The 24,586-nt window shown below is 39.3% G+C and overlaps 1 protein-coding gene across 4 annotated transcripts in view; it reads right to left on the bottom strand.

Annotated features, from left to right (window-relative positions):
• Window positions 1-1,565: 1,565 nt before the first annotated feature.
• The window catches only part of FHIP1A (FHF complex subunit HOOK interacting protein 1A), a 334,888-nt gene continuing 311,867 nt past the window's right edge, over window positions 1,566-24,586 (bottom strand). For 3 of the 4 annotated variants that reach the window (XM_082248315.1, XM_082248314.1, XM_082248316.1), the window contains 4 exons: window positions 21,430-22,449; window positions 17,163-17,341; window positions 8,902-9,043; window positions 1,566-1,917 (listed from right to left, as the gene is read on the bottom strand). In XM_082248315.1, coding sequence (XP_082104441.1) covers window positions 1,685-1,917; window positions 8,902-9,043; window positions 17,163-17,341; window positions 21,430-22,449 — 1,574 coding nt within the window. In that variant the 3' untranslated portion in view covers window positions 1,566-1,684. The remainder of the gene's footprint in view (window positions 1,918-8,901; window positions 9,044-17,162; window positions 17,342-21,429; window positions 22,450-24,586) is intronic. The other variant, XM_082248317.1, reaches the window with a different exon arrangement.

Raw genomic sequence — 24,586 nt, 5'->3', positions numbered from 1 at the left:
CCTCCTATAGTGCGCCTTGTCCCCCCCTCCCGACAGTCTAACCACATGCTGCCCGGGCACCATCTCAACGCTCTGCTGAGCTTACCGGTACCTTTCCCTCCATCAGTGCGGGCTGTGCCTCCTCATGTCTCCCCGGGCAGTCTCACTCCTTGCCGGGCAGTGTGGGCACAATCGCGCCGCTTCTGTGCATATCTCCCGGGCACTGTATCAATCTATGCTGCCCTGAAATGTCCGCACGTCTGCCCCTCCTGCTCCATACGTTCCGCCTCCTCCGGCAAATGTTTACTGTGTGCTGTCCGTGCTGTGCTCCGCCCCGCTCCTACTTGATTTGATGCCCGTGTTACTTTCACTGTTTACTGACTTTACTGACTGTTAATGAGATTAAAGATAGTTCTTAATACTACAGTATTTGGTTCAGAATCTTTTTTTTTCTAGATTTTCCTCCTTTAAAATTGGGTGTGTCTTATATTACGGAACGTCTTATACAGCCAAAAATACGGTATGTTCTTGAAATTATATCCAGTCAATGTGGTCTTAGTCAGCTTTACTGGCCCAGACACATCATGGGCATGAATTGGAAATAAGAAAGTAGAACATGTTGCCCACATATCTACCCAATCACCACCCAAGCCGTACCTAAGCTCCAGCTAAAAACTATTCACTACCTCTACACACCTAACAGCATAATTATGGGATATGTATTCTCCCCATTGCACCCATATTCACGGGAAATGTCATGGTGCACAAGGAGATTCCCACCTGCAGAACTATTCAAACACTTTGGGCAGGCATGTGAGGACACCATTTTTTTTAAAGTAATATATTTTTTTGCAGTTACTTCTTTGTCTAAAATAATGTAATTCAATCAAATGATGACACTAGAGGCACATGGCAATAATAAAGCAGTTGTGCCCAGAGTAAAGTTTGAACCCCTTCCCACCCAGCTCCGGCATTCATTTAAATGACTGTTTATGTGCAAGGGGGTGGGACAAACTTCATATTCACGTGATCACTATGATTGGCTGTCACAGTGGCCACATGGTCAGGAGCCCATCCTGCCGACTCCTGATTCTGATGTGGGTGGCAAGAGGTTAAAGGAAACCTGTGCTGAATAAAATATGCCAGCAACTATTGTTGACCTTCTTCTGAAAATGCTAATTCCTAACTTTTTTTTTTTTGCAAACCGCACTAAAATAACGACTTGTTTTTCCAAATAGGTCAAGTTCAACACAGTCAGTGAAGCCATGGCAGAGGCTGAAGTATTGCCTGAAGAGTCAATAAATCATTAGTAAATCTTACTCATGAATTCTCTTTACAAAAATGTACCTGTACATATTATTAGCATTCACCCTAGGCAAAAATAACAGTTTAAGGTGAATTAACCTCTAAAAAGTGCCCAATGCAAACAGGTAACAAAGCAAAAAGTGTACAAAGGCAAAAAGAGAACAGTAAAACAATGAACACATAAACTAACACAGAACAGGAAAGACAACCACCATATTCAGATGGACCAGAAAGTCCAGCATCTATCAAGTATTACAGGAAGTAGCTTTTTGCAATTAAGGTATTGATCACTATATTGCAATATTCCCAGCTGGATAAAATAGGTCTTTTCATGATATAGAAAATAAACATTACAATAAAAACAATATAACATCCTATCACCAGCTATAAAAAAAAAGTTCTAAAAAGAGTCCCCTATTATATAATATAACAATGAGTGTTCCTGGGCAAAAGCTGCAAGTTCTTTTAGGAATTCTGGGAATATGGCAGCTGCAAGCACAGCATTTCTGGTACGAGTAGAGGCTGTAGAAAGTGGTGGTGACATCTTTACTCTTTGTTCTTTATTCTTTTGCATCACCAGATGAGAATTCTCTCCAGTGCTAGTTTCTTGCTCTCCAATATTCAGTGCAGCATCTGCCAGGGAACATAACTGTTAGTATTCACATGATACAATATAAGGTATCTTTCTACATTGAGTAATACACTATGGAGCTTCAATAAGAATAGCATAATACACCTTTAGAGTTTCTTTCCACATTGCCTAATACAATATAGAGTACGTTTCTACATAGAATAGTACACCATGGAGTATTTTTCTAGATCGATTATTACACTATGGAGTACATTGCTACATAGAATAATACACCATGGAGTATTTTTCTACATAGCCTAATACACTATGGAGTATATTTCTACATGGAATAATACACCATAGAGTATTTTTCTATATAGCCTAATACACTATGGAGTATATTTCTACATAGAATAATACACCATGGAGTATTTTTCTAGTTAGATTAATACACTATGGAGTATATTTCTACATAGAATAATACACCATGGAGTATCTTTGTACATAGATTATTATGCTATGGAGCATATTTCTACATAGAATAATACACCATGGAGTATCTTTGTACATAGATTATTATGCTATGGGGTATCTTTCTACATAGAAGAATAATATATGGAGTATTTATGCATTTCAGAATAGTAATTATAGTAAGTAAATAAATGAAGGGTCTTCATCTACAGGTGCCTCAATCACAAATCTGATCCACAATACAGAAGACACTGCAGAAGAATCATTGCTGTGTATCTGAGAGGACCTGTTGATTTTATGGTGACCTGACTCAAGTTACCCCAGGAGGATTTTCAGTCCCTATCTTTTGCCTGGATGTTTGGAAGAAGTTGGAGTCTGTTGCCTTTGGTTTACCCTTTATGGGAAAGTGTGTTTGGCCTGCTGGTAACACAGAGGTCATTGCTCTCAGGTGAGTGTGGGGTGTTCTCACTGGTGAGGGGTCTGTCACTTGAAATAATCAACTTCCTTTTTCACACTGAATTGGACCACTTGGATCCTCTGGACATTTTGGACTTTTCTTACCAATTCAATTTTTTAGAAATATTTTAGTTATTTATTGTGCTGCACTGTTTTATACATTGTAAACATGTCATAGTGATCTATACCTCTCAACTACTTTGAAATTATACATGTGAACCTGATCTAGTAGAGTAAGATATAATCATATTTCAGATGTATGTAATTATTTTGGTCTGGCATGGTGTGAAAAAAAACTGGTAATACCTATAATGGGATGATTCTGCTGCAAACCTTTTTTCCTGCAGATTTAAGTAAAATGTACAGACTTGGGAGGCAGGCAAGTTCAACAGGATGGTTATATGTTGGCTTAGTGCAGGTGTTCTAAAATTTCATCGGATCCGTGAAAATTCCGGACCTCGTCACTTCCGGTGACGCTACGTCACCACCAGCTGGTGCGACAGCTGGTGCGAGCCCTGGTGCGCATGTGCACAAGACATTTTTCAGGTCCGATGAAATTTTAAGACTTAGCGAACAGCTGACTGAGAGGAGGCGGGGCTGAGGCACCGGGTATGTGCGGTCCACCAACTCCACTTCCGGGTCTATGCGTTCCAGACATAGATCTTTTTTTTGTTGTTTTCTTTTCTATCATTCCACACAATTACACACATTCCCTTGCACACATCGAGAGAAATAATAAAATGTTTAATACTCATCGTAATCATAATTAGTATTTATATTAAGCAGAAAAGGGAAATGAATCATGGGAAATGCAGTGCTTCTGGACCCCTGCACAGTGTGTCCACCTTTCCGTTCCATTGAAGTAAAGGGAATGTGTGTGAATGTGTGGAATGATAAAAAAGAAAACAACAAAAAAAAGATCTATGTCTGGAACGCATAGACCCGGAAGTGGAGTTGGTGGACTGCACATACCCGGTGCCTCAGCCCCGCCTCCTCTCAGTCAGCAGTTCGCTAAGTCTTAAAATTTCATCGGACCTGAAAAATGTCTTGTGCGCATGCGCACCGGGGCTCACACCAGCTGTCGCACCAGCTGGTGGTGACGTAGCATCACCGGAAGTGACGAGGTCCGGAATTTTCACGGGTCCGATTAAATTTTAGAACACAGGCAAAAGCAGGCACAGGGTGGAGGAAGAGGTAAGCATATTAATGGTGTTTCCTGAAAAATGGGCCCTTTAAATTTAGGCTAGATGATAAGATATACAATTCTGCAGTAGGGGTACAAGTTATTAAATGGAGGCATCTTGAAATTGAAAGCAGGTAGTTATAATATTGTGTTAAATAAAATGCAAGAACAGTCGAAAGGGTGTGTGGTGGGGAAAGAAAAAATGTCCTAGTTTTTTTTTTTCTCTAAGATTTTTTTCTGAAAATAGTGACTTATTTTAAAGCTTCCATGTAACTAATGGCATATCAGAGGCCACTGCAAATACAGGAACTGCGTGGCAAGTCTTATGATTCCCTTATGCAGAGTCCTTGATGATGTTGCATGCCAAGGTTAGTTGGTTGTAATAATACAACATATTTATTCCTGAGCTTGGCTACTTGCCTGGAGAATACTATATATAAAACATGCTGGGTGTCAGCTTGGGACATAACTAGGCTTCTTTGGAATGGACATATGGCTATGCCAGTATTTGGGGATAAATATAGAGTAGCGGTTGTACATAGAGAATGTGGTCTGTTTCAGTACATAGAATAAAGATCTACAGCATGTCAGAGCAGAATCTTCGTGTTATACTTGACAAGACTAATTTACACAGTATGACTGAGATGTCTTTCCATTTTCCTTATTCTCTGGAAGTACAAGGTGTCATACAGTCAAGAAATTGCGTATTGGTGTTAAGTCATCTATAACCTGGAAACCAGACATTGGTCAGGGCTAGCTTGCTAAGGTAAGAAAGTGCAGAAAGTAATCACTACACTGTAATACACATGATAACAACAATATCAACAGCTACAACAAGGTGGGCTTTAGAATAATGAAAAGTTTACAAACCCATAAACCTCTGCCTGTCTTCATGCTAACATAGGACTGCAAGCATGTCTATGAGGGTAGTCAAGTTCTGGTTTTGACAGTATATAAAGCATCTTAGCCATTTTATAGTTATTGAAGAGGGACAGATGTAAGATTTGGCTGAACTGCCTTAGTATTATTTTAAACATGCTTTATGTTCAGTGCCTAGGGTTGTATAAGGTCCGAAAGTTCCTGTTTTATAGATAATCATGTGACTAAATGAGTACATATATTGAAGGACTGGTCTATCTAAGCACAACCGGTTAGCAAGCTGAAGCTCAGCTGTCTCTGGAATCTTACAGCATGTTCACATACATTACTGCAATGCCCCCAACCTATCCTCACCATATGTGTAACCCACAAGTACAGTGGTATGCCATGAAAAAAAATGGTAAAATTAATTTGCAGTTGTGTGCAGTGGGTTGTGATGGAGGGATCTTTCTTTTGGCTATTCTGAATGTATAAAGCCTAAGTGTAAGTGTAAATGTAAGGGTAGGCAAATAGCTAAAAACACAGGTGAATGCATATTTGTTAAATTGTATTAAAGCTGCCAGGTGTCAAGGGATCAAAGGCACCACATCCCAACAAGAGCTATTAATTTACAAAAAATAAGAAAATCTGGATTTTTGGGGTGCCATAATCAATACTCCACAAGTAACATTTAGGTATATGATAAAAATATATATATATTTTTGTTCAATACATTTTAATTGAGAAAAGCAGAGTATAACAACAATACAACATTATACATCCATCAGTGACATAACTCAAAATTTACAACAGGTGTGTAACTTTACAGTATAGGCAACAAGGCACATATAGGAATCCAATCAAAAGCATTTGGAAGGGTGAGCAAAATGTATTTCCATATTATCAATTAGTTGTGTATAAAAGTTGTCGGATAGAAGGAAAAGAAGGAAAACAAAAGGTAAATATAATATGAGGAAAAGTAGATAAAGAAGGGGGGAAAAGAACCGTAGAGAGAGAGAGGGGAAAGAAGGTTGGAGGAGGGTACCCTGCTCCCATTTCACAGACGATGGAGAAAAATAATTTTTATTAAGTTTACAAAGTCTTAGAAAACCAATAAGATACAAATGTTAAAACCACAAACCATTCTACATGTTTTACCAAGATATGGCTTCTTCTGGAGTGCTGCATAGGCTACCAAAATAAATAAAATATGCAATTCATAAATACGAAAACACAGACAAATAAAAATTGCTGAGAAGTATTAATACTCAAGCCGCATGTTTTTCTGTGTTAACATATGTATCTTGTTGTTTTTTTTAACACATTGTAAACTTAATAAAACATTTTTTTATCACATACCTAAATGTTACTTGTGGAGTATTGATTAATGCACCCTGAAAATCCCTATTTTCTTAAATTTAGTAAAATGCATATTTGTGAACAATTATGTGCCACTCATGTTGTAATTCTGATCAGTTGGCTTTCTAATCCAAATATACCTGGCAGACATAGAATATGATCCTGGCCACTGCAATCAAAGCAGTGCAGCTTGATGAAGACTGTGACTGGATAGTGAAGGAGTAGCAGTTTACTCATGAAGTCATTACCCCGCACTCCTCTCTAGTCAGTGAACTGCATTTATTAGGCTGAGAGTACGGTACAATTCAGGAAAGGCTGATCAGCTTACAGTGCTGTCCCTTCCTTTCCTAGTCTTAATGCTAGGGAGTGGGTTAGTATAAAGACAGAATGAGATACTTTTTTTAAAATACATGTATGTATTTCTAATTAATACTATTTAGAAATACTGTACATTTATGTGTTTCCAAATATTACATATTAAAGTGGTTGTAAAGTCAGAAGGTTTTGAGACTGAACAAAAGGTTTTGGCTGCGATTTTATTTAATAATAGAGATGTAAACCTTTTGCCTACTGAAGTTAGGTACAGAGAACCCTCATTCAACCAGGCATTTCTTTTCCACCTCTATCCATAATTAATTTAATGGACTTTAAAGTGATTGTAAAGGCAGAAGGTTGTATTCTATGCATTAAGATAAAAAGCCTTCTGTGTGTAACAGTACCCCCCCCCCCAGCCCCCCTAATACCCACCTGAGTCCATCTCTATCCAACAATGTTCACAAGTTTCTTGGCCATCCCAGGAATCTACCTCCTGATTGGCTGAGACACAACAGCGGCACCATTGGCTCCCGTTGCTGTCAATCAAAGTCAGTCAGCCAATGAGGAGAGAAAGGATCTGAATAGACACAGGGAGCTGTGACTCGGCTTGGGTGCCCCCATAGCAAGCTGCTTGCTGGGGGGGGCACTCATCAGGAGGGAAGGGCCAGGAGAGCAGAAAAGGGACCCGAGAAGAGGAGGATCGGGGCTGCTCTGTGCAAAACCAACTGCACAGAGGAGGTCAAGTATAACATGTTTTATTTTTATAAACAAAAAAATAAAACAAGACTTTACAATCACTTTAAGACCCCGTTCACACTGGGGCGACTTGTCAGGCGACCTGGTCGTCTGACAAGTCGCCGTGGGTTGCCTGCCATAGATTAGCACAGGACCCGTTCTAATAGGAGCGACACAAGTTGCTCCGACTTAGAAAAAGGGTCCTGTACTACTTTGAGGCGACCTGGAGCGACCTGCATTGACTTCAATGATATGAAGTCCGTGCATGCCGCTCCGAGGTCACGGTGTGAGCTGTGCACTGTAACTTCACAGGTCGCCCCGGCAAGTCGGGTCGCGCCTATGTGAACCGGCTCTTAATATTGCGTCTACCTATAATTAGGTTAGAAAATAGGCCGTGCTTAATCCAAGTTCTATCTCCTCCCTGCTTTAATTTGTTGTCATTTCACGACCCTGATAATCCATTTACCCACAGGAACGAAGAGAAGGAGTCCTGTATTAGTTCTCAGTTGATCTAGTTTGAGCTTACACAGGGTTCTTCCCACTTCCTTTGTTACAGCTTCAGGACCTGACGACAGCTCAGGTTCGGTCTCATTCACATGGGCCTTCTGCATGTGTTTTATTTAAATGCAGGACAAATGGTTTCTGGACAGTTTAGTGTTTGTTTTGTTTTGCATTTATGGGAAATATATTACATATCAATCAGCTTACATGCATTTACATGTGTTTTAAAAATATATATTCTGCCCCTGGATGTACAGATTTCTATTTTTCTAAACACAATTAAACTGAACGTAGTTGAACGCAAGTAAACGCACAGTGTGCATTATACCATTTAAAATTATTACATGCAAGTAATAGAATTAGAAATGTCTATATGTCTGAGTGGATAAGGCCTAAATTTAGACAGCACAAGAAAGGCCTAGACAGAAATAAAGTAAACCTATTGCTTTGCCTTATGTGGACAAAGCAGAGGATCACTTTAAGGAGAAACACATTGTTAATACAGACTGAACTCCCACAGGCAGAAGAAAAGAAGCAGATTAGGTTATTTACTAATTATATTCCTCTTTCACTGAAAATTCCTTAATATTAAGCAATAAAGCTAAACTCCAGGAATAAGCCTTTTCAAGCATTTACAGCTTACATGGTCCAGATTGGTTACAGCTAATCCATCATAGCTCACATTCAAGGGGCTTTGGGGATGCAGAAATTTACTATAGTAATCTATGCTACATAAGTAAGCGCTGGTCACTTCTGGGGGCTGCTTGAGCGACTTGCCTTCTGTATATTGAACATAGAGGTTGCTTCACACCACCATCATTCAGAGAATATCTTGTATTGTGCTCAGTGAATACAAGTCTTTCTCTGATTGGATGAGGCAGAGATTTCCCCTTCCTTTCTGCCTTGTTCGATGAGCTAAGAAGAATTAGAGGCAACCAAGCTGGACCAAAGTAAGTAAAACGATTATTCCTGGAGTTCAGCTTTAAGTGTAAAAAAAAAAAATAATTTTTATATTAGATAAATGATAGAGGAGACATGTTGGAGGAAATATATTCTAGGTAATGCAAAAATATGGTGAAATAATATTTCATATATACAATTGTCTCCTCTCATATTTCAACAAAGTCATTCAATGATCTAATAAGCTTACATGCAACCTGTTTATTACCTTTGGTTAACACACCTGGGAGATCGGGACTTGGAGAGTCCATGCGAGCCAGCAAGTATTGTTGAGCTTCTGCAAGTAACAAGGGAAAACTTTGCTCTGCTGCTGCAAATTGTTCAATTTTATGTTTGACAGACGCAAGTACCTGGAAACGAAGAGGGAGAAATATATGTCATTTATGGTTTTTCTCTCCAAAATTACTTTTCTCTTCAGATGTTAAAAAATGGGGTTGAGTTGATTTCATGAGGTGATGAATGAGCAATTTTGCAGAAAATAGCCTTGAAGTCCCAGAAAAAAGTGAACCCACAGCAGCTCAGGAAGCGTATGTCTGTGCCATGATGAAGTCTCTAATATAACTGGCAGCTCACTTGACATCCTGAGAGCTACAGCTAAATGATCATTTGAATTCTGCTCTCTATTCTCTGCTAAAGCTGCTCCAAATACAAGTTTAGGGCACATTGCCAGGATACACTGGGGGATTTGGCCATTTACAGTAATACAATAGAAGATTTATTTCTCACTGCATCTTTTCAGCTCTTATGAAAAAGGTGGAAAGCTGCATGAAAAATGGCATTACTTGATGTGTATACCACCTATATGTTCATTATTCGGTGTCAGTCAAAATAAAAATGACACAAATGGCAGAGGCTGGAGTTGAAATCAAATGAAGGTATATGGTAACAACTCAATTTATTTATTTATAGCATGACTGACAGAAGTGATTACTTATTTAAGTGCTGCTCAAATGAAGTGACTAATAATGACCAAACAAGAATAAACACATTTCAAAGCCCATCATTCCTTTAGCCACCTACAGCAGATTGGTTGTATTTGATGAAGACATTGAGGAATAGCTCTTTATGGTACTGCTTTTTGACATATTATAAATTGGCAAAAATATTTTTTTTGTTATTAACTTAAGGCAAAGGTTTGATTTGGCAAAAAAAAATTCAGAGTCAAAATATCAGAATTAGTATTACAGCTAGTGTACTGAATTGAGCACAAATGTGTTACAATTAGAGATTAAGGGCTGAGTGTGAGAGTTGAGAAAAAATGGTTTGGGGTTTTAGATCCCAAGTCCAATTTCAGAACCAAATTAAAAGACCCAATAACATCCCCTTCTATACCCTACTCAATGTGGTGCAATTTTATTTTTTTTTAACTCGTCAACTATACCTTTCTCTAAATCTTATTCAAAGCACCCATCTTGTGACCTTTAGAGTTCTAGCTGTCTAGTGGTGATCTCTAGGAAAAGTAGAATATTGTATAAAAGTCACGTAGAAGTGCCATGTGCCACCCTCCACTGCTATTAGAAACTGAAGGTAATTATGGCACTTTTTGTGGTCCAGAGGATTTCAGGGAGTGTGGCCATTACTAGAGATGTTCAACAAATCCGAACTGTGTTCCTCTCCTTCAGCAAAGTTCAACCGGTTCAAAATCCTAGGCTTTTAGATTTTATTCAATTATTCTCAACAAAACAATCTTTGAAGTCTAACTAAAGGCAAAACATTTTTTTAGTTTTGGATTGGAGTTTTAGAGTGGAGAGGAATTCGAACACCTGTCAACATTTATTGCTGTCTGTGTCCCGGTTAGGGACATCCTCCCTCTCTATTTGTCCTGCTTACTATTATCATTGAAAGTGAAAGTAAAAGAATATCCCAAATTTTGGGTTGACATCAGAACACTAATGGAGGAGAAATCTTCCAATTGGGACACTAGTTCTGGTGACCTGGGTGTCCCCAAGGGATTCTTTCAATTTGTAGGAGTTTCCTTTTACTTTCTGTTTTGACTATGGGACAGATTGGAAGGAATCCCACTGTGACACCAGATGACCCTGATGACACAGTGGGATTCCTTCACATTGGTGGGATTTCCTCTCACATCCTGTTTTGGCTATAGGACAGGTAGTCAAGGGAAATCCTCCAGTGGGCCAAAAAAAACAAAAACTGATGGCATTATAATCCTTTCTTCCACTTAAAAAAATAAAAATAAAATAAATAAATTGCCTTTAGTTACACTTTAGGATAACATTTTAGTGTAGGGCTATTTAAATGGATAAACTGATATTTAAAGGCCTAATCCTAGGGTGCATTGGATCCATTCAGGCTTTTCGTTGGGCTACATATACAGGGGGAGCCATGCTGTTTGGCACTGAGTAGGTATCTCCCTTGAATTGTGCTTCAGGTACGTATGACTTGTGACAAAATGTTCGAGAAGGGTGCCTAAAAAGAACATTAGTTCTAAAGCTAAAACCTATACTTAAAGACTAAATAATAGGGTAATTACTTACTTTTAGGTCTTCTTGCTGCACAAAAACATAATTTGCGCAATTTGCATTAGTGCCCAGCATTTATTGGTGACACAAAATTACTTGCGTACAATTTGTTAGTGCAGATACTGAAAACATTTTCAGTAATGTAAGGCTGTGCCCAAAGCATTGAAAGCCTTCAGTTACAGGTTGCAGTAAAACAGAAAACCTTTTTACTTTTTTTTATACATTTATGGAAGTAAAAGACAGTGTTTTACACTGTCACTGTGGTTCAGAATATTTTGTGGAATAAGCCTGACTATGTTCAGCTATTGGTAATGGTAGCTGAAAAGATAGCTTTTACCCATATTCAATGGGGACAGCCATTCCATGATATTGCCCAATATTCAGCCTATTAATTCAGCAAGATTTCTTTGTCGCATGGTATAATCAAGATATAGCCATCTCATGGTATGTGACTACATGCCATTTAAATACTAACATATTAGAACACTTGGGAAAATGGAAACACCTAGTCACAGTGGGCTTCATGCATAAAAGCAATGTACAGAAGTGTGCATTTTCCATATCAGGCCATTGTAATTGATAAAATTATCATCATATTACAGCTCAATGCACTGTACCACTATACATATTGGTACTGCACTGAACCTATGTAAAGGTTGCCGTTTACATCCAAACCACTATATGTACATTACAGCTTACATCTATAAACACTAGACCACAGTTTAAACTGTACTGTATATCTATAAACATGCCTCTGCATTGTTATTAATCCACTTTACCTGTAGACATGCACTAGATTAGCCTTTTTCAACCAGGGTGCCTTGAGGTTTCTTCAAGGGTGTCTTGGCAAAATGCCTAAAAATTGCCCAAAAATGATATACAAACTGGCATGTTGATGAAGCCTGCCTTTTAGTTACACAAAGCAAGTTTTCATTGTACACCATTGCAACCTTCTAGCTGCCAGCGTCCTAACGTCCATTGGCATAATCACTTGATAAGGAGGATGTCAGTCGCCTGCATAGCTTCCTTGTTTGACCCTCCCCTGCCCCTCTCCATCAGCTTTGGGGGTCACATTAACTGAGCGATGGAGAAAAACTGAGGGAGAAGAGAAACATTGGAATACTAGTCAGTACCAGTTTGAAAAAGTGTATTTGCTTTGGAAGAATAAATCACCTGGGTGTCCTACATGTGTGGATGTTGCTGCATATTGTAAAACTAATAAAATCGTTTTTACATTTTAGAATGGGGTGCCTCAAGACTGTCCATAAGTTTTTAAGGGTGCCTCGAGATTGTCCATCATTTTAAAAAGGGTGCCTTGACTGATAAAGGGTGAGAAACACTGCACTAGATCATTCATATCACATTCAAGTACCCCCCCCCCCCCAGAGAAAAAGACAAACTTCATTTATTAAAATGGAACATTCCGCAAATAGACTTCTTTCAAGTTTTTGGATAAATGAGACAGACTGTTAAAATTGGTGGAGACCAGAAGAATAGGCTGAGGATTTATTTACAGTCTTAACAGATCGGAATATGACAAGAGATGACTTATTGACAATTGAACATTCGCAACTATGCAGCTATGTTGCACATTCTAAAAGGTCTGTCAGTCTTTTCTAGAAGCTTGCCCCTGTACTTTCCAGTTTCCAGCACCAGTTTCTTTTCCTGTCTCAGAGTATACCACAGCAATCTGAATATAGACTGCGGCATTCACAGTATCCTGCTATTTGACTCTGCCATGAAAAAACTGTCAGCAAGAGTTCTGAATGTGAACCTTAGCAATGCAAGGTTATAACTCACAATTAAAGCCTAGTTCTGATTCTCCATGTTTTTGGGGAAGTTTAGCCCCACACAGTCAAATGTAACTCAAGCCTCATGTAAGCAAGTAGAAGAAAAAGCCAGAGAGCTAATAAACAAAGAAGGGGTCTTGGCTCACTCCCCTCTAAATACAATATCTGCATTAAGAGTCAATGCACACTGACTTAGAAAACACTGTTTCCACAGGCGTTTTGTGGTTTGACTGTAGAAGCAGCTAATGTTATCTTATGTGACCATGAACATTAAGACGATTACAGGCATACTTTAAGCTAAGCGTTTAGAGGCAGGAAAAAAACCCCTTCTGGTTTGCTTTTTTGATTGGAGTTTTCTAACAGAAAAAAACTCTAAACTCACCTAAAGATGTGTACGGAAACGCTCTATTTGAGCTTTTTTTTTTCCTGCCAAGGGAACTGGTGTATTTTAAGCCTAATGCACATGGAGCCTCAGTCTGTATGGTATCTACAGTGCAGTATTGTAGGATTTTTCATAACTGATATTATCCAACTGGATAAGGGTCCTTTCACACGAAGGATCCGATTAGATACGCCTGTCAGTTTTTTTAGGCGGATCTGATCGGATCCTCCATGCATCCCTATAGGGCAGCGGATGTCATGGAAGACATGTCCGCTGACACCCGCTGCCATCCGCATCCGATCCTGTCTGTGAAATCTGGAAGGATGGAAACCCTATTTTCTATCTGTGCCCAGGGGATCGGATCGGATGAGACAGGACAGGCGGTCCGCTCTCATCCGATTTCCCATAGAGAGCAGCGGGGCTCTGATACCTCCCTCTCTGCACACAGAGCGGAGAGGGAGCTGTCATCCGCCGGCTCAGCGGGGATCAGTGTATCGATCCCCCGCTGAGCAGCACGGAGTCCGCCGACAGAGCGGACCGCATGAAAGGAGCCTTTCAGTTTTCTCAATGCAGTTTACTCTGTCTGATTACCATGATACCATTTTTAATGCATCTGTTACCACATAATTGTATGTACCTCTTTCAAGGACAAATAGAGATCCTGGCGGTCCTCAGTTAATATACAAGTAAGTATACTGAGTAACTCAGTTAGTATACAATGCATGCCCTAGAGGTTTCCCGGGACTCTCTCAGACCTTCTGTTATATTTTACTGTTTACGGATAACACTGTTGGCTAAGCTAGTTTGACTGACACGTGCGAAAGTAGTGGCGTGGCTGAGTCCATGGGCATATGTTTTTAACTTGACAACGTTGTCATCTTTTAGTTGTATTATGCAATCGCCTATTGTTTATGCCTATCCATGTTTCTAATTTGTGTACATTTTTGAATAAAGACTTAACCAGGAAAATACCACTTCTAGTTCCCCCTTCCTTTTTTTTGGAGTTAAGGACTACTTTTGGGTTTTTCCTTCCTCCCACCCACCCCATTTTTTGGCTATTAGCCTTGTTCTAATGAGAGGAACTCCACCCAAATGATTGGGTGAGTCAGTACTCCTGAACCTGATCGGGCCTGTGAGATTGAAGGTCATCAGCATCCTGCTTGCTTTTAAAATCTCCCCTTGTTTTTATCCACAAAGCTGCACTGGTTTATTCTGGGTGTTCTGCTTTTTTCCCCGTCCAACTCAAAAATACAATGAGAAAAATATAAAAATGGTTAGGGGCAGGCTCGGCACTCGATCAAGCCAAAAGGCTGAAGGGATGCCAGAGCTGCACTTCTCCAAGCGCATGGGATTTTCAAGGGCAATGATTGGTGGTGAATTGTGGTAGAAATTCTTGACAAAGGACAGTTATAAAAGGAATTCATTTTATTCAAAATGCAAATACAAATATTAAAAACAACATAGAGCAGACATAGACATATCCAAACATAGTAGAAAAACATTGAATAGCAGTATGGATCACATATGACCTATGTGATCCATACTGCTGTTCATTGTTTTTCTACTATGTTTGGATATGTCTATGTCTGCTCTATGTTGTTTTTAATATTTGTATTTGCATTTTGAATAAAATTAATTCCTTTTATAACTGTCATTTGTCAAGAATTTCTACCACAATTCACCACCAATCATTGCCCTTGAAAATCCCATGCGCTTGGAGAAGTGCAGCTCTGGCATCCCTTCAGCCCTTTGGCTTGATAAAGTGCCGGGCCTGCCCCTAACCATTTTTATATTTTTCTAATTATGATTTAGCGATGTGGCAATGATTGTTGTGTTAATGTGAGCCAACATTTTCTCATTTCCCTGTTCAAAAATACAATGGTCAGCTGCCTGCCATGCAGGCTGGCCCTACATTGTATACTGTATTTTTGTCTATAAGACTGTGGCAGAGACAAAACGTTGCAAGTTCTTTTAAGGACAGAGATTGATGTGGATAATCTATGCAATTGGTATTGAGCTACAGAATGTGTTGGTTCTATATAAATGACAAAAATGAATGAAATAATAAATACACTTGTACTTCTACTGAGGAAGACACAGATTAAAAACAGAAAAGAGAAAGCCGGTATGTTGGACTACACTCAGGGGCCTGAGATCCATGGAACGCTCTTAATAAAGACTGTCATTTGAAGTAGTTATCAGCAGACAGTGTACGGTGTGCCACTAAAGTTTAGTCATTTTGTCCTTCAATCCTGCGGCATCCATTACAGAATAAAGAGAAGCATTTTGTTGTATATGTGTACTAGGTATCTATCAAGTGAAAAGAAAGGAGACATTGAAGCAACAAAAAAAGGAAAGTGTCTTTCATTGATGTGACATTTCTTCACAGTCTTCAAATTCCGCCTGCTGTTAGGATCATGCTTGTCATCATTCTCAGCAAGAGAACATCCATTTATGTGCATCTGCTGCAAAAGGTTAACATTTAAACCCAAACTATTTGTAACAGATATCACCCTTTGCTTCTAATTTTTCATTTTATACATATATTATTTTGTGTCGTTGGATTTACTTTAAAGACTTCCACTACAATATCTGTTTCTATAATTGCTATAAAATGCAACCCTATCACCACTTTTGCAAATGCAGAAATTTAAATTTTAGGTTCTGATGGTGGCCATTCCTTCTACTCATTATGCTTAGCTCGCTGAGACTAAAGAACGAAAAAAACAGCACCAATGATGCACTAGGAGCTTTCGCTACCCTGCATTGTGTGCTGTCAGTCTACTGCAAAATAGCCTCTCTCCCAGTGCAGGGAAAGAAAGTAAAAGTTTGTCAATTATGCTTAAAGATTAAGTTTAATTTGTTTATACAGTATTTCACCTTCCCTAGATCAACCCCTCCCTACCTTTAATTAAAACCTTTCCATTTTATTTACATACCTTATGTTAGACCCAGTGACATCATCACTGGGTCTTTGTGCTTCTCTGTGCAATGCAGGCAGATTGTGGCTGGAGGGAGTAGCTAGCAGGGTTCTGTATATAGCTTATTGAAAATATTGCAGCACCCTGCCTTAGTACTCCTCTCAAGAGCCCTTAGCCCTGATACAAGTGGTGCATTATCTCTTGGGAGGAGTTATGTACATATCAAATTGCCTTGATGAATAGGTGTCAGCCTGGTATGCATGCAGACTGCCCTAGGCAATGCCCACATGTGATGCTGAGCCTCCATGATTGATATGGCTAAAATCCAATAAATGAATGGGACAGTAAGGCCACTTTCACACAGGCGGACCGTTCAGATCCGCCTGTCCGTTTTTTTGGCGGATCTGAACGGTCCCCCCATGCATCTCTATGGGGCATCGGATGTCAGCGGAGACATGTCCGCTGACACCCGATCCGATCCGTCAAATCTGGACGGATGGAAACCCTATTTTCTATCCGTCCAGCTGATCGGATTGGATGGGAACCGACCGACGGTCCGTTCCCATACGATACCCCCATAGAGATGTATGGGGCTCTGACAGCTGTGTCTCCGCACACAGTGCGGAGAACAGCTGTCATTCTCCTGCTCAGCTGGGGATCGGCGGATTGATCCCCCGCTGAAAAAAACGGAGTCTGTCCGACGGGCGGGCTGTGTGAAAGAGCCCTAAGGCTGGGAAGAAAAGGACTAGATGATTCTGGACATCTTTAATCCAAGAAATAAGATGAGCTGCAGCTTCGAATGGATACTGTGAGAACGTTAGAGTGTGCAGCAAAATTAAAGTGAATGAGAATACACTAAGAGAAATACCAATTTAATCTAAGGTTTTTTACTGTACCTGGTAGAGTGATCGGACGCTGGGTTGCAGGACCATGTTCGTGTTAAGAAGGAAGGATCGGATGAGAGGTTGGGGGTAAGTTGCAAGCTGTGTAACAATCCCAATCAGCAACAAGTTCACATGTAAAGAATTCTCAAGCATATTTTCTAACTTTGATAAAACAACACTGATGAACGGACCTAAGTAAAGAACATAAATACATTATTATTATTATTTCACAAATAGACCTTTAATACAGTTTGCATCCATAACATTCAGTTCTCAGAGTATGGATTTTCTTGTCATGTGACATTTCCATTATTATTTTATATAGTACCCTTTTCTCCTGTGGTGCTGTACAAAGCAATAAATAACAAAATTGGATAGTACAAGTAATAAAAAAACAACACAAAAGCAAAATGTAGCAAAAAGAAAAAATAAATAGGGCCCTTTTCTGTTCATGCTAACAATCCATAAGGTAAGGGGTACAAATAAAGGTTAAAAGAAATAAGCCACATATAGAGAACAAGTAGACTGGTTCAGTTATTTGTGCCACATCCTTATAAAAACGATATTGAGTAGAAACTAGAAAAATAGTTGGTCTTTTGAGGCATTTCACTCACACAAAACCTTTTTCTTTCAAACTCTATCATTCTTCATTTGACAAGAACATATAAAAACATTCTAATAAAATCAATGGCGAGATTTACTAGAACTGGAGAGTGCAAAATCTGGTGCAGCTGTGCATGGTGACCAAACAGTTTCTAACTTCAGCTTGCTCAATTAAGTTTTGACAATAAAACCTGGAAGCTGATTGGTTTCTAGGCAGAGATGCACCAGATTTTGCACTCTCTGGTTTTCGTAAATCTACCCAATGTGCTGTTGAAACAACCCTTTAACTAATCATGCCCAATCAAAATAATTACAAAAGTCTACAATTCTAGTTCATTCAGCCTATGTTCACACCTAGGCGATTTGAATTGTGGGTGGAACCACAGCGATTCTGCCTGCAAATCCAGAATCGTGGCAAACGCGGGACATGTTTGTGATGGCATTATTTCTCAATGGCACCCTAAACGCAATGCGATTTTGAGACAAAACATGCAAAAATCACAATGCCAAATGCTCCTGGCTCTGTGCCAAGATTTGGTACATGAGCTTCTTTGGAGCGTTTTTGGAGTGGAGGGAGGCCCATTCAAATGAATTGTGCCACTCCGAAAACGCTCTACCAAAAAAAATACAAAACAGCTAAAAAACATGCGCTGCATCAGCTGTCACTGCGCTCAGGTGTGAATGGAGTCTTAATGATATTGAGTAGGTCACTTTTAATTTTCCTGGAAGCTCTTCAAGTCTAAAACTTCAAAAGTCCAACCATTTTTCAAATTTTCACTCAACAATTCAGACACAGATTACAGGTGATAGCAAGTGCCTTGTCAGATGAGATAGCAGTGATAAATAGGATAATAGAATAACTTTGTCCAGGTTGTATGCTTGACTGAAGAGATGTGTTTTAAGGCAGTGCTTGAGGTTACAAGGGATTGGAAAGTAGGCAAGGCATGATGGAAAGAAGTTAGCATGGCATGATGGAGAGAAGTAGGCATGGCATGATGGAAAGAAGTTGGCATGACATGATGGAGAGAAGTAGGCATGGCATGATTGAGAGAAGTAGGCATGGCATGATAGAGGGAAGTAGGCATGGCATGATGGAGAGAAGTAGGCATGGCATGATGGAGAGAAGTAGGCATGGCATGATGGAGAGAAGTAGGCATGGCATGATGTAAGAGGTCCTAGATGCAGATGTGTGAGGGAAATAGCAGGCAGTGCAGGAACTTACAGAGAAAGGCAGAATCTGTGCAATGAGAGGGAGGTAGATATATTGAGTAGCAAAGTTAAGGATGGACTGGACCAATCAGTTTGTTGGTAGACTATATAGTAAATTATTAGACTAGTCAAGTCGGATGTGATACAGGAAAGCACTAGCATTTTTTTTTTTTTTTTGTCATGCATGCGGAAGGGGTAGTTGCAGATAATGCTTTTAGACAAAGTTGACATAAGATGGTTAATGCATGAAAGTGAGGTTAAAATAAAAGGAATTAAGTATTACCATTGTCAACAATAATTATCATCTTATGTAAGTTAGTAGTGCAAGCTGGCAGTAAAATGTATTTATTTTATTTATAAGGAAGTACAGAGGCATTCAAGTAGAGACAGCATATATAGAAATCCAGGGAACCATAACAGCAGGAAAGCAAGATCAGATGTTAAAATATACATTTGAAGTGGAAGTCCAGGCTAGATCTAACTAAGCTAAAAACAACTCCCACCCCCTCCTAACTTCTATTTTAACTACTTGAAGGAAGATGCTTTTACTTGCCAATTCTCAAGGCTTTCCAGTCCGGTCACATGATCAGCTCACAGCCGCTGGCTTCAGGGATGGGGGAGTACTGACAACGTATGCCCCATAGTAAGCATATGAGTAATATCACTGCCCAAGCATTCCCTCTATTGTTGGCGCTCTTTTCTCTCCCTTGAAGCTGGCCACTGGGGAGATCATGTGACCAGACCAGAGTGCCCTGAGAATAGGTAAGCATATGAGTCTTCCTTCTATAGGATAGTTAAAATAGGAGTTAGAAGGGGGGGGGGGGCAGTTTTAAGAAAAGTTAGATTTAGACTTGAATTCCACATTAAGTATCACCTGCAAAGAAATTATATTGACAGCGATACTAAAGTCTCATGTTTTTTCTTTTTTTATAAATAACAAACATGTTATACTTACCTGCTTTGTGTAATGGTTTTGCACAGAGCAGCCCAGATCCTCCTGTTCTTGGGTCCCTCTTTGGTGCTCCTAGCCCCTCCCTCCTGTTGAGTGCCCCCACAGCAGGCAGCTTGCTATGGTGGCACCCAAGTGGAGTTGCTGGTGCCTGTGGCCATTCAGATATGGAGCTGCAGCCCACCCCCTTTCTCTCCTCATTGGCTCACTGACTTTGATTAACAGCAGTGGAAGCCAATGGTGCCACGCTGCTGTCTCAGCCAATGAGGAGGGAGAGTCCTAGACAGCCGAGTCTCCTGTACAACATTGCTTGACTTAGATGGACCTCAGGTAAGTATTAGAGGGGCTGAGGGAGGCTGCAGCACACAGACAGCTTTTTATCTTAATCCATAGAATACATTAGGATAACAAACCTTCTGCCTTTACAACCACTTTAAAGTCAAATAAATAAATTATGGGTAGAGGTGGAAAAGAAATGCCTGGTTGAATGAGGGTTCTCTGTACCTAACTTCAGTAGGCAAAAGGTTTACATCTCTATTATTAAATAAAATCCCAGCCAAAACCTTTTATTCAGTTTCAGATAGAACAGAAAAGGCTTGGAGCCTCTATCAGGTTGTTATTGCTTTCTGTGTTCTGGTTTGGCCGATTTCTTTCAGGACAGAAAGTGGTGGTAAATCACTCAAACAGTTATAAAAAAATAAATAAAGTTGAGAAGAGTTAGAACATCCAACAATGCTTTTTTTCTGCACCCCTACTACCTTCAGCAATCACAGAGACAGGAAGTAAAGTAAACTCTTTCTCTCAGGTGCACAATTAGAACTTAATACATCACAGCAATTTGAATTCTTCTCCACTATAGTCAATGCAAAAATAACAATTTGACTAGAAATAGGCTTCAAGTGGTTCTAAAGGCAGAAGGCTTTTTATCTCAATGCATTCAATGAATTAGGATAAAAAACCTTCTGTGTGTAGCAGCTCCCCTCAGCCCCCCAATACTTACCTGAGCCCCATCTCGATCCAGCAATGTTGCACGGGAGACTCGGCTGACCAGGACTCTCTCTCTTCATTGGCTGAGACACAGCAGTGGGTGCCATTCTGTCAATCAAAGTCAGAGAGCCAACTGCTTGCTGTGGGGGCACCCGGCAGGAGGGAGGGGCCAGAAGCGCTGGAAAGGGATCAGAGAAGAGGAGGATCTGGTCTGCTCTGTGCAAAACTACTGCACAGAGCAGGTACATTCACCATGTTTGTTATTTTTAACCCAAAAAAAAGCAAAACTTTAGCATCACTTTAGCTGGAACATGGTTTTCAAGTGTAATATTGAAAGAATTACATTAGTGGACCCAGTTACTTTTTCACAACAACTGTCATAATTGAACTACCAGGTTAAATTAGTTAAATTTTTTTAGTAAGCAATCACAGTCTGTAGTAGTAAAGCCTTTCTAGAGTTAGTGCTAGAGCTCTCCAGGGAGCTTGAGTTTTGCTTAATTCATTTAAATTAAAAGTGATAAACATGAATACCTGTGAAAGGCGCTGCTTGGGAACGTGGAGAGTTATTAGTGTATTTTGCAGGTTCCTTTGGCCCAAATGGGGATGGGACACTTTCTGACGATGGTGTTCCCAGAGAATACTTTTCAAAGTCATCATCGTCTTCATCAACTAGAGAAACGCTTTCATGAGCTGGTGAGCTGGGAACTTCTATTGAGGTGGTGTTCAGTCCATTTATGATCTCATCACAACGAGCTATGAAATCCTCGCTCTCCGGACTTAATGTCTTTTTATTGGAATTCAAGTCTGCATCAGTTGTAAAATCAAGATCCAGTTTTGGTAAATCTTTACTGTGTCTTTTTACAGTATATTTGTTCACAGTTGCATTTTTTTTATTGTTTTCCACAATTTTATTTTCTTTTTGACCCTGAGAATTCTCATCATTAAGTTTATTCAGCTGATCTGATGTCAGTTTATTTGTTGACATGTCTTTATTTTCTTCCTCTACTGTATCAGTAGAATCTTTTTCCGCACACAACCTGTAAACCATTACATCATCCTGAAAATCGGATTCTTCAATATATGACCCTTTAACAAACATTATTGCATTCATTTTCATTTCTTGAATGTCTTGTGGGGGCTCTGGTGGTAACATGGGATCAGGAGTTGGCTGTGGTGAACAGTTACCAGAATCTGGAGATATTCCAGTGTCATAGCTGTCATCCCATTCAAGATCAATCTGAAGTTTGCCTCCAAGAGAGGGATGGTCAGAAGAGTAAGACTCTAAATTACGTCTGTTTGTACCTCTGAAAGTTGGAAACTCACCTCTTCTAAAACTGCTCTCCAGCAGAGCTTGAAAAGAAGTCTCTGGATCTGGATTTTCCCCATCATATGGGGCTGACCATACCTTACAGTCTTGAACACACTTAGTAATATTTTCATGAGCTTCCCAAAGATACTCTAAGTAGCTGGCATCCACAATTTGCATGGTTTCCTCATTAAAGGCTGACACGACATCGGATGAAGGTGATGATACTTTAGGATCATTGGAATCTGTAAAAGGAAGCATGAATAATTTGATAAGTGTGTCTATTGCTTATTAAGTATCCACCTTTAAGACACCAAAATAGCTTGCACAAAGTTGAGATTCACACAATAGAAATACTAGTATAGAAAAAGGCTGTATGCTTAAGTTGCTCAGAAAATAGAATTAAGGCAGCTTCTCAGCTATGGTTCCACTGAACTTTGAATGGAACATCTCCTGTAACCAATGCATATAAGAATACAAAATGACCGCCACACAGGTGCACACGGGTGAATTTTGCCCACGATGACCCCACTATTAATCACTAGTGATTGCTGCAAGACTGGAACAATAGAACACAGCATGTAGTAGCTATCAATTGCTATTAGTAGCACAATACTTTAATTTAGGTGATTAATCTCAATAACAAACAACATGTGTTGAGATCACTAGCAAATAATTGCAGGGCGATCTTCAGCAATGTTTAGATTAACAGAAAATTTAAATAGTCCATGTGCGCCCTGACTTCCGCTTTTTCTGCATTATTGTGTATATTGTCATCACATTTCCTTTAGTCCTATAGGGGGACCAAAGTACTAAAAGATAGCTTTCCCTTCTTTCCAGCACAAATTGTGAAGGCATTGACATAAGGGCTATGTATACAGTAACTTAAACCGGGAAGGATTCCAACCTCTTTAATCATGATTAGTAAAATACTGATTTATGTATTAGTCAGTTGGACAGGGTTGTAGAGCACAATGTCCAAGAAATTACAGTTTTGTAAAATTGCTTATTGAGTTTTTTGCTCATTTGTCTCCCAAAATAACAAAAAGCATGAAATCGCCTCTTTTTGCTCTGAATATCTTCCTCTAAGGTAAATGCTCTTCTGACACAAAGCTGATTGTAAACCGAAAAGTTATTATTGCAATTGTGCTGAATCCTGATCCTCTTAACCTTGTGAAAGTTATACTGGAGTGTGCACATACTCAGATGACAAATAGGCCAACAGTTTAATCTACGCTATTGAAAAGGAAAAAAAATCACAGGACCGGATTGTTAGTCTTCATTTATTTTGTTAAAAGAAATATCAGAAGAGAGAATTTGGTTCCCTTTACATTGCAGACACCTGCTGAGTAAGTACAGGTGAAAAACTTTTACTTTTTGAAGCTACTTTGTAAAGTTTGCAAATCAGTAGCTCTGGTGTCATGTCACTTGATGTTGAGCATGAACCAAGTAAACCATACAGTTTATAACTCTGTACAAAGTTGTTGTTAATATTATAGAACATTTTTTAAAAACAGCTATCAATCACATTGTTACTATGTACTTACAGTATGTCTACAATGCATAGCATGCAGTACATACAATAAGGTTATTTTGTAGCCTCCCACTCTGGCAAAAGACAGAGTTCACACTGGCATTAAAAACAGGGGTTTGAGGGGCGCTAAAAACGCCCATGCACAAGATACAATAGACAGTTCATAGTGCTGTTAACACAATCAAAACATGAAGCGTTAGCTTCAAAATTAAAGACTCATGTTGAGTCAGGATGCGTTTAAAGCCTTTCAAACGCCTTCCATTCAAGTCTATGATAAGGCTTTGCAAATGCAGTTGCGGAGCAGTTTCGGGGCGTTAGGATTACCATATTAACTGTAATGGAATAGGCATTTGTGAAGCAGTTTTAACGTGCCTTAACGCTCATCAAACGCTTCAGAACTGCCCATAGGGCGTTTGGGGAGCATTTTTAACTGATTAACGCTTTATAAACACCTGTCTATTGCCCATACTAAAGCTCATTAAAGCGAGTCCAATGCCCATACAAACACATTTGTTAAACGTTAGAAATATATTAATTGGATTTTACTCGGGATGATACCTTCTGTTCTTCTGTAGAAAAGGGTGTTTGCTTAAGCACATTTAACCCAAAAACAAAATTTTAATATATTGAAGCTTATCAGTTCATAGATTAAATAGTTGCTTTAAGGTTCCTTATTCAGGCTTTTCTTTTTTTCCTTTATTTTTACCTGGTAATCTTGCCTATACACATTTCCTGTCCTGCACTGGCTACTCTTTCTTCACTGTAATTATGGTTGCCATCTAGGTTGAACTTTAAACATGTCCTTATATTTTATTTATTGCAGGTACTTATATAGTGCACTCAATTTA

The sequence above is a fragment of the Pelophylax lessonae genome (assembly GCF_965119305.1).
Source record: "Pelophylax lessonae genome assembly, chromosome: 1".
Lineage (NCBI taxonomy): Eukaryota > Metazoa > Chordata > Amphibia > Anura > Ranidae > Pelophylax > Pelophylax lessonae.
The sequence above is the reverse complement of the archived record's forward strand: the minus strand, read 5'-3'. Positions and strand labels throughout refer to the sequence as shown.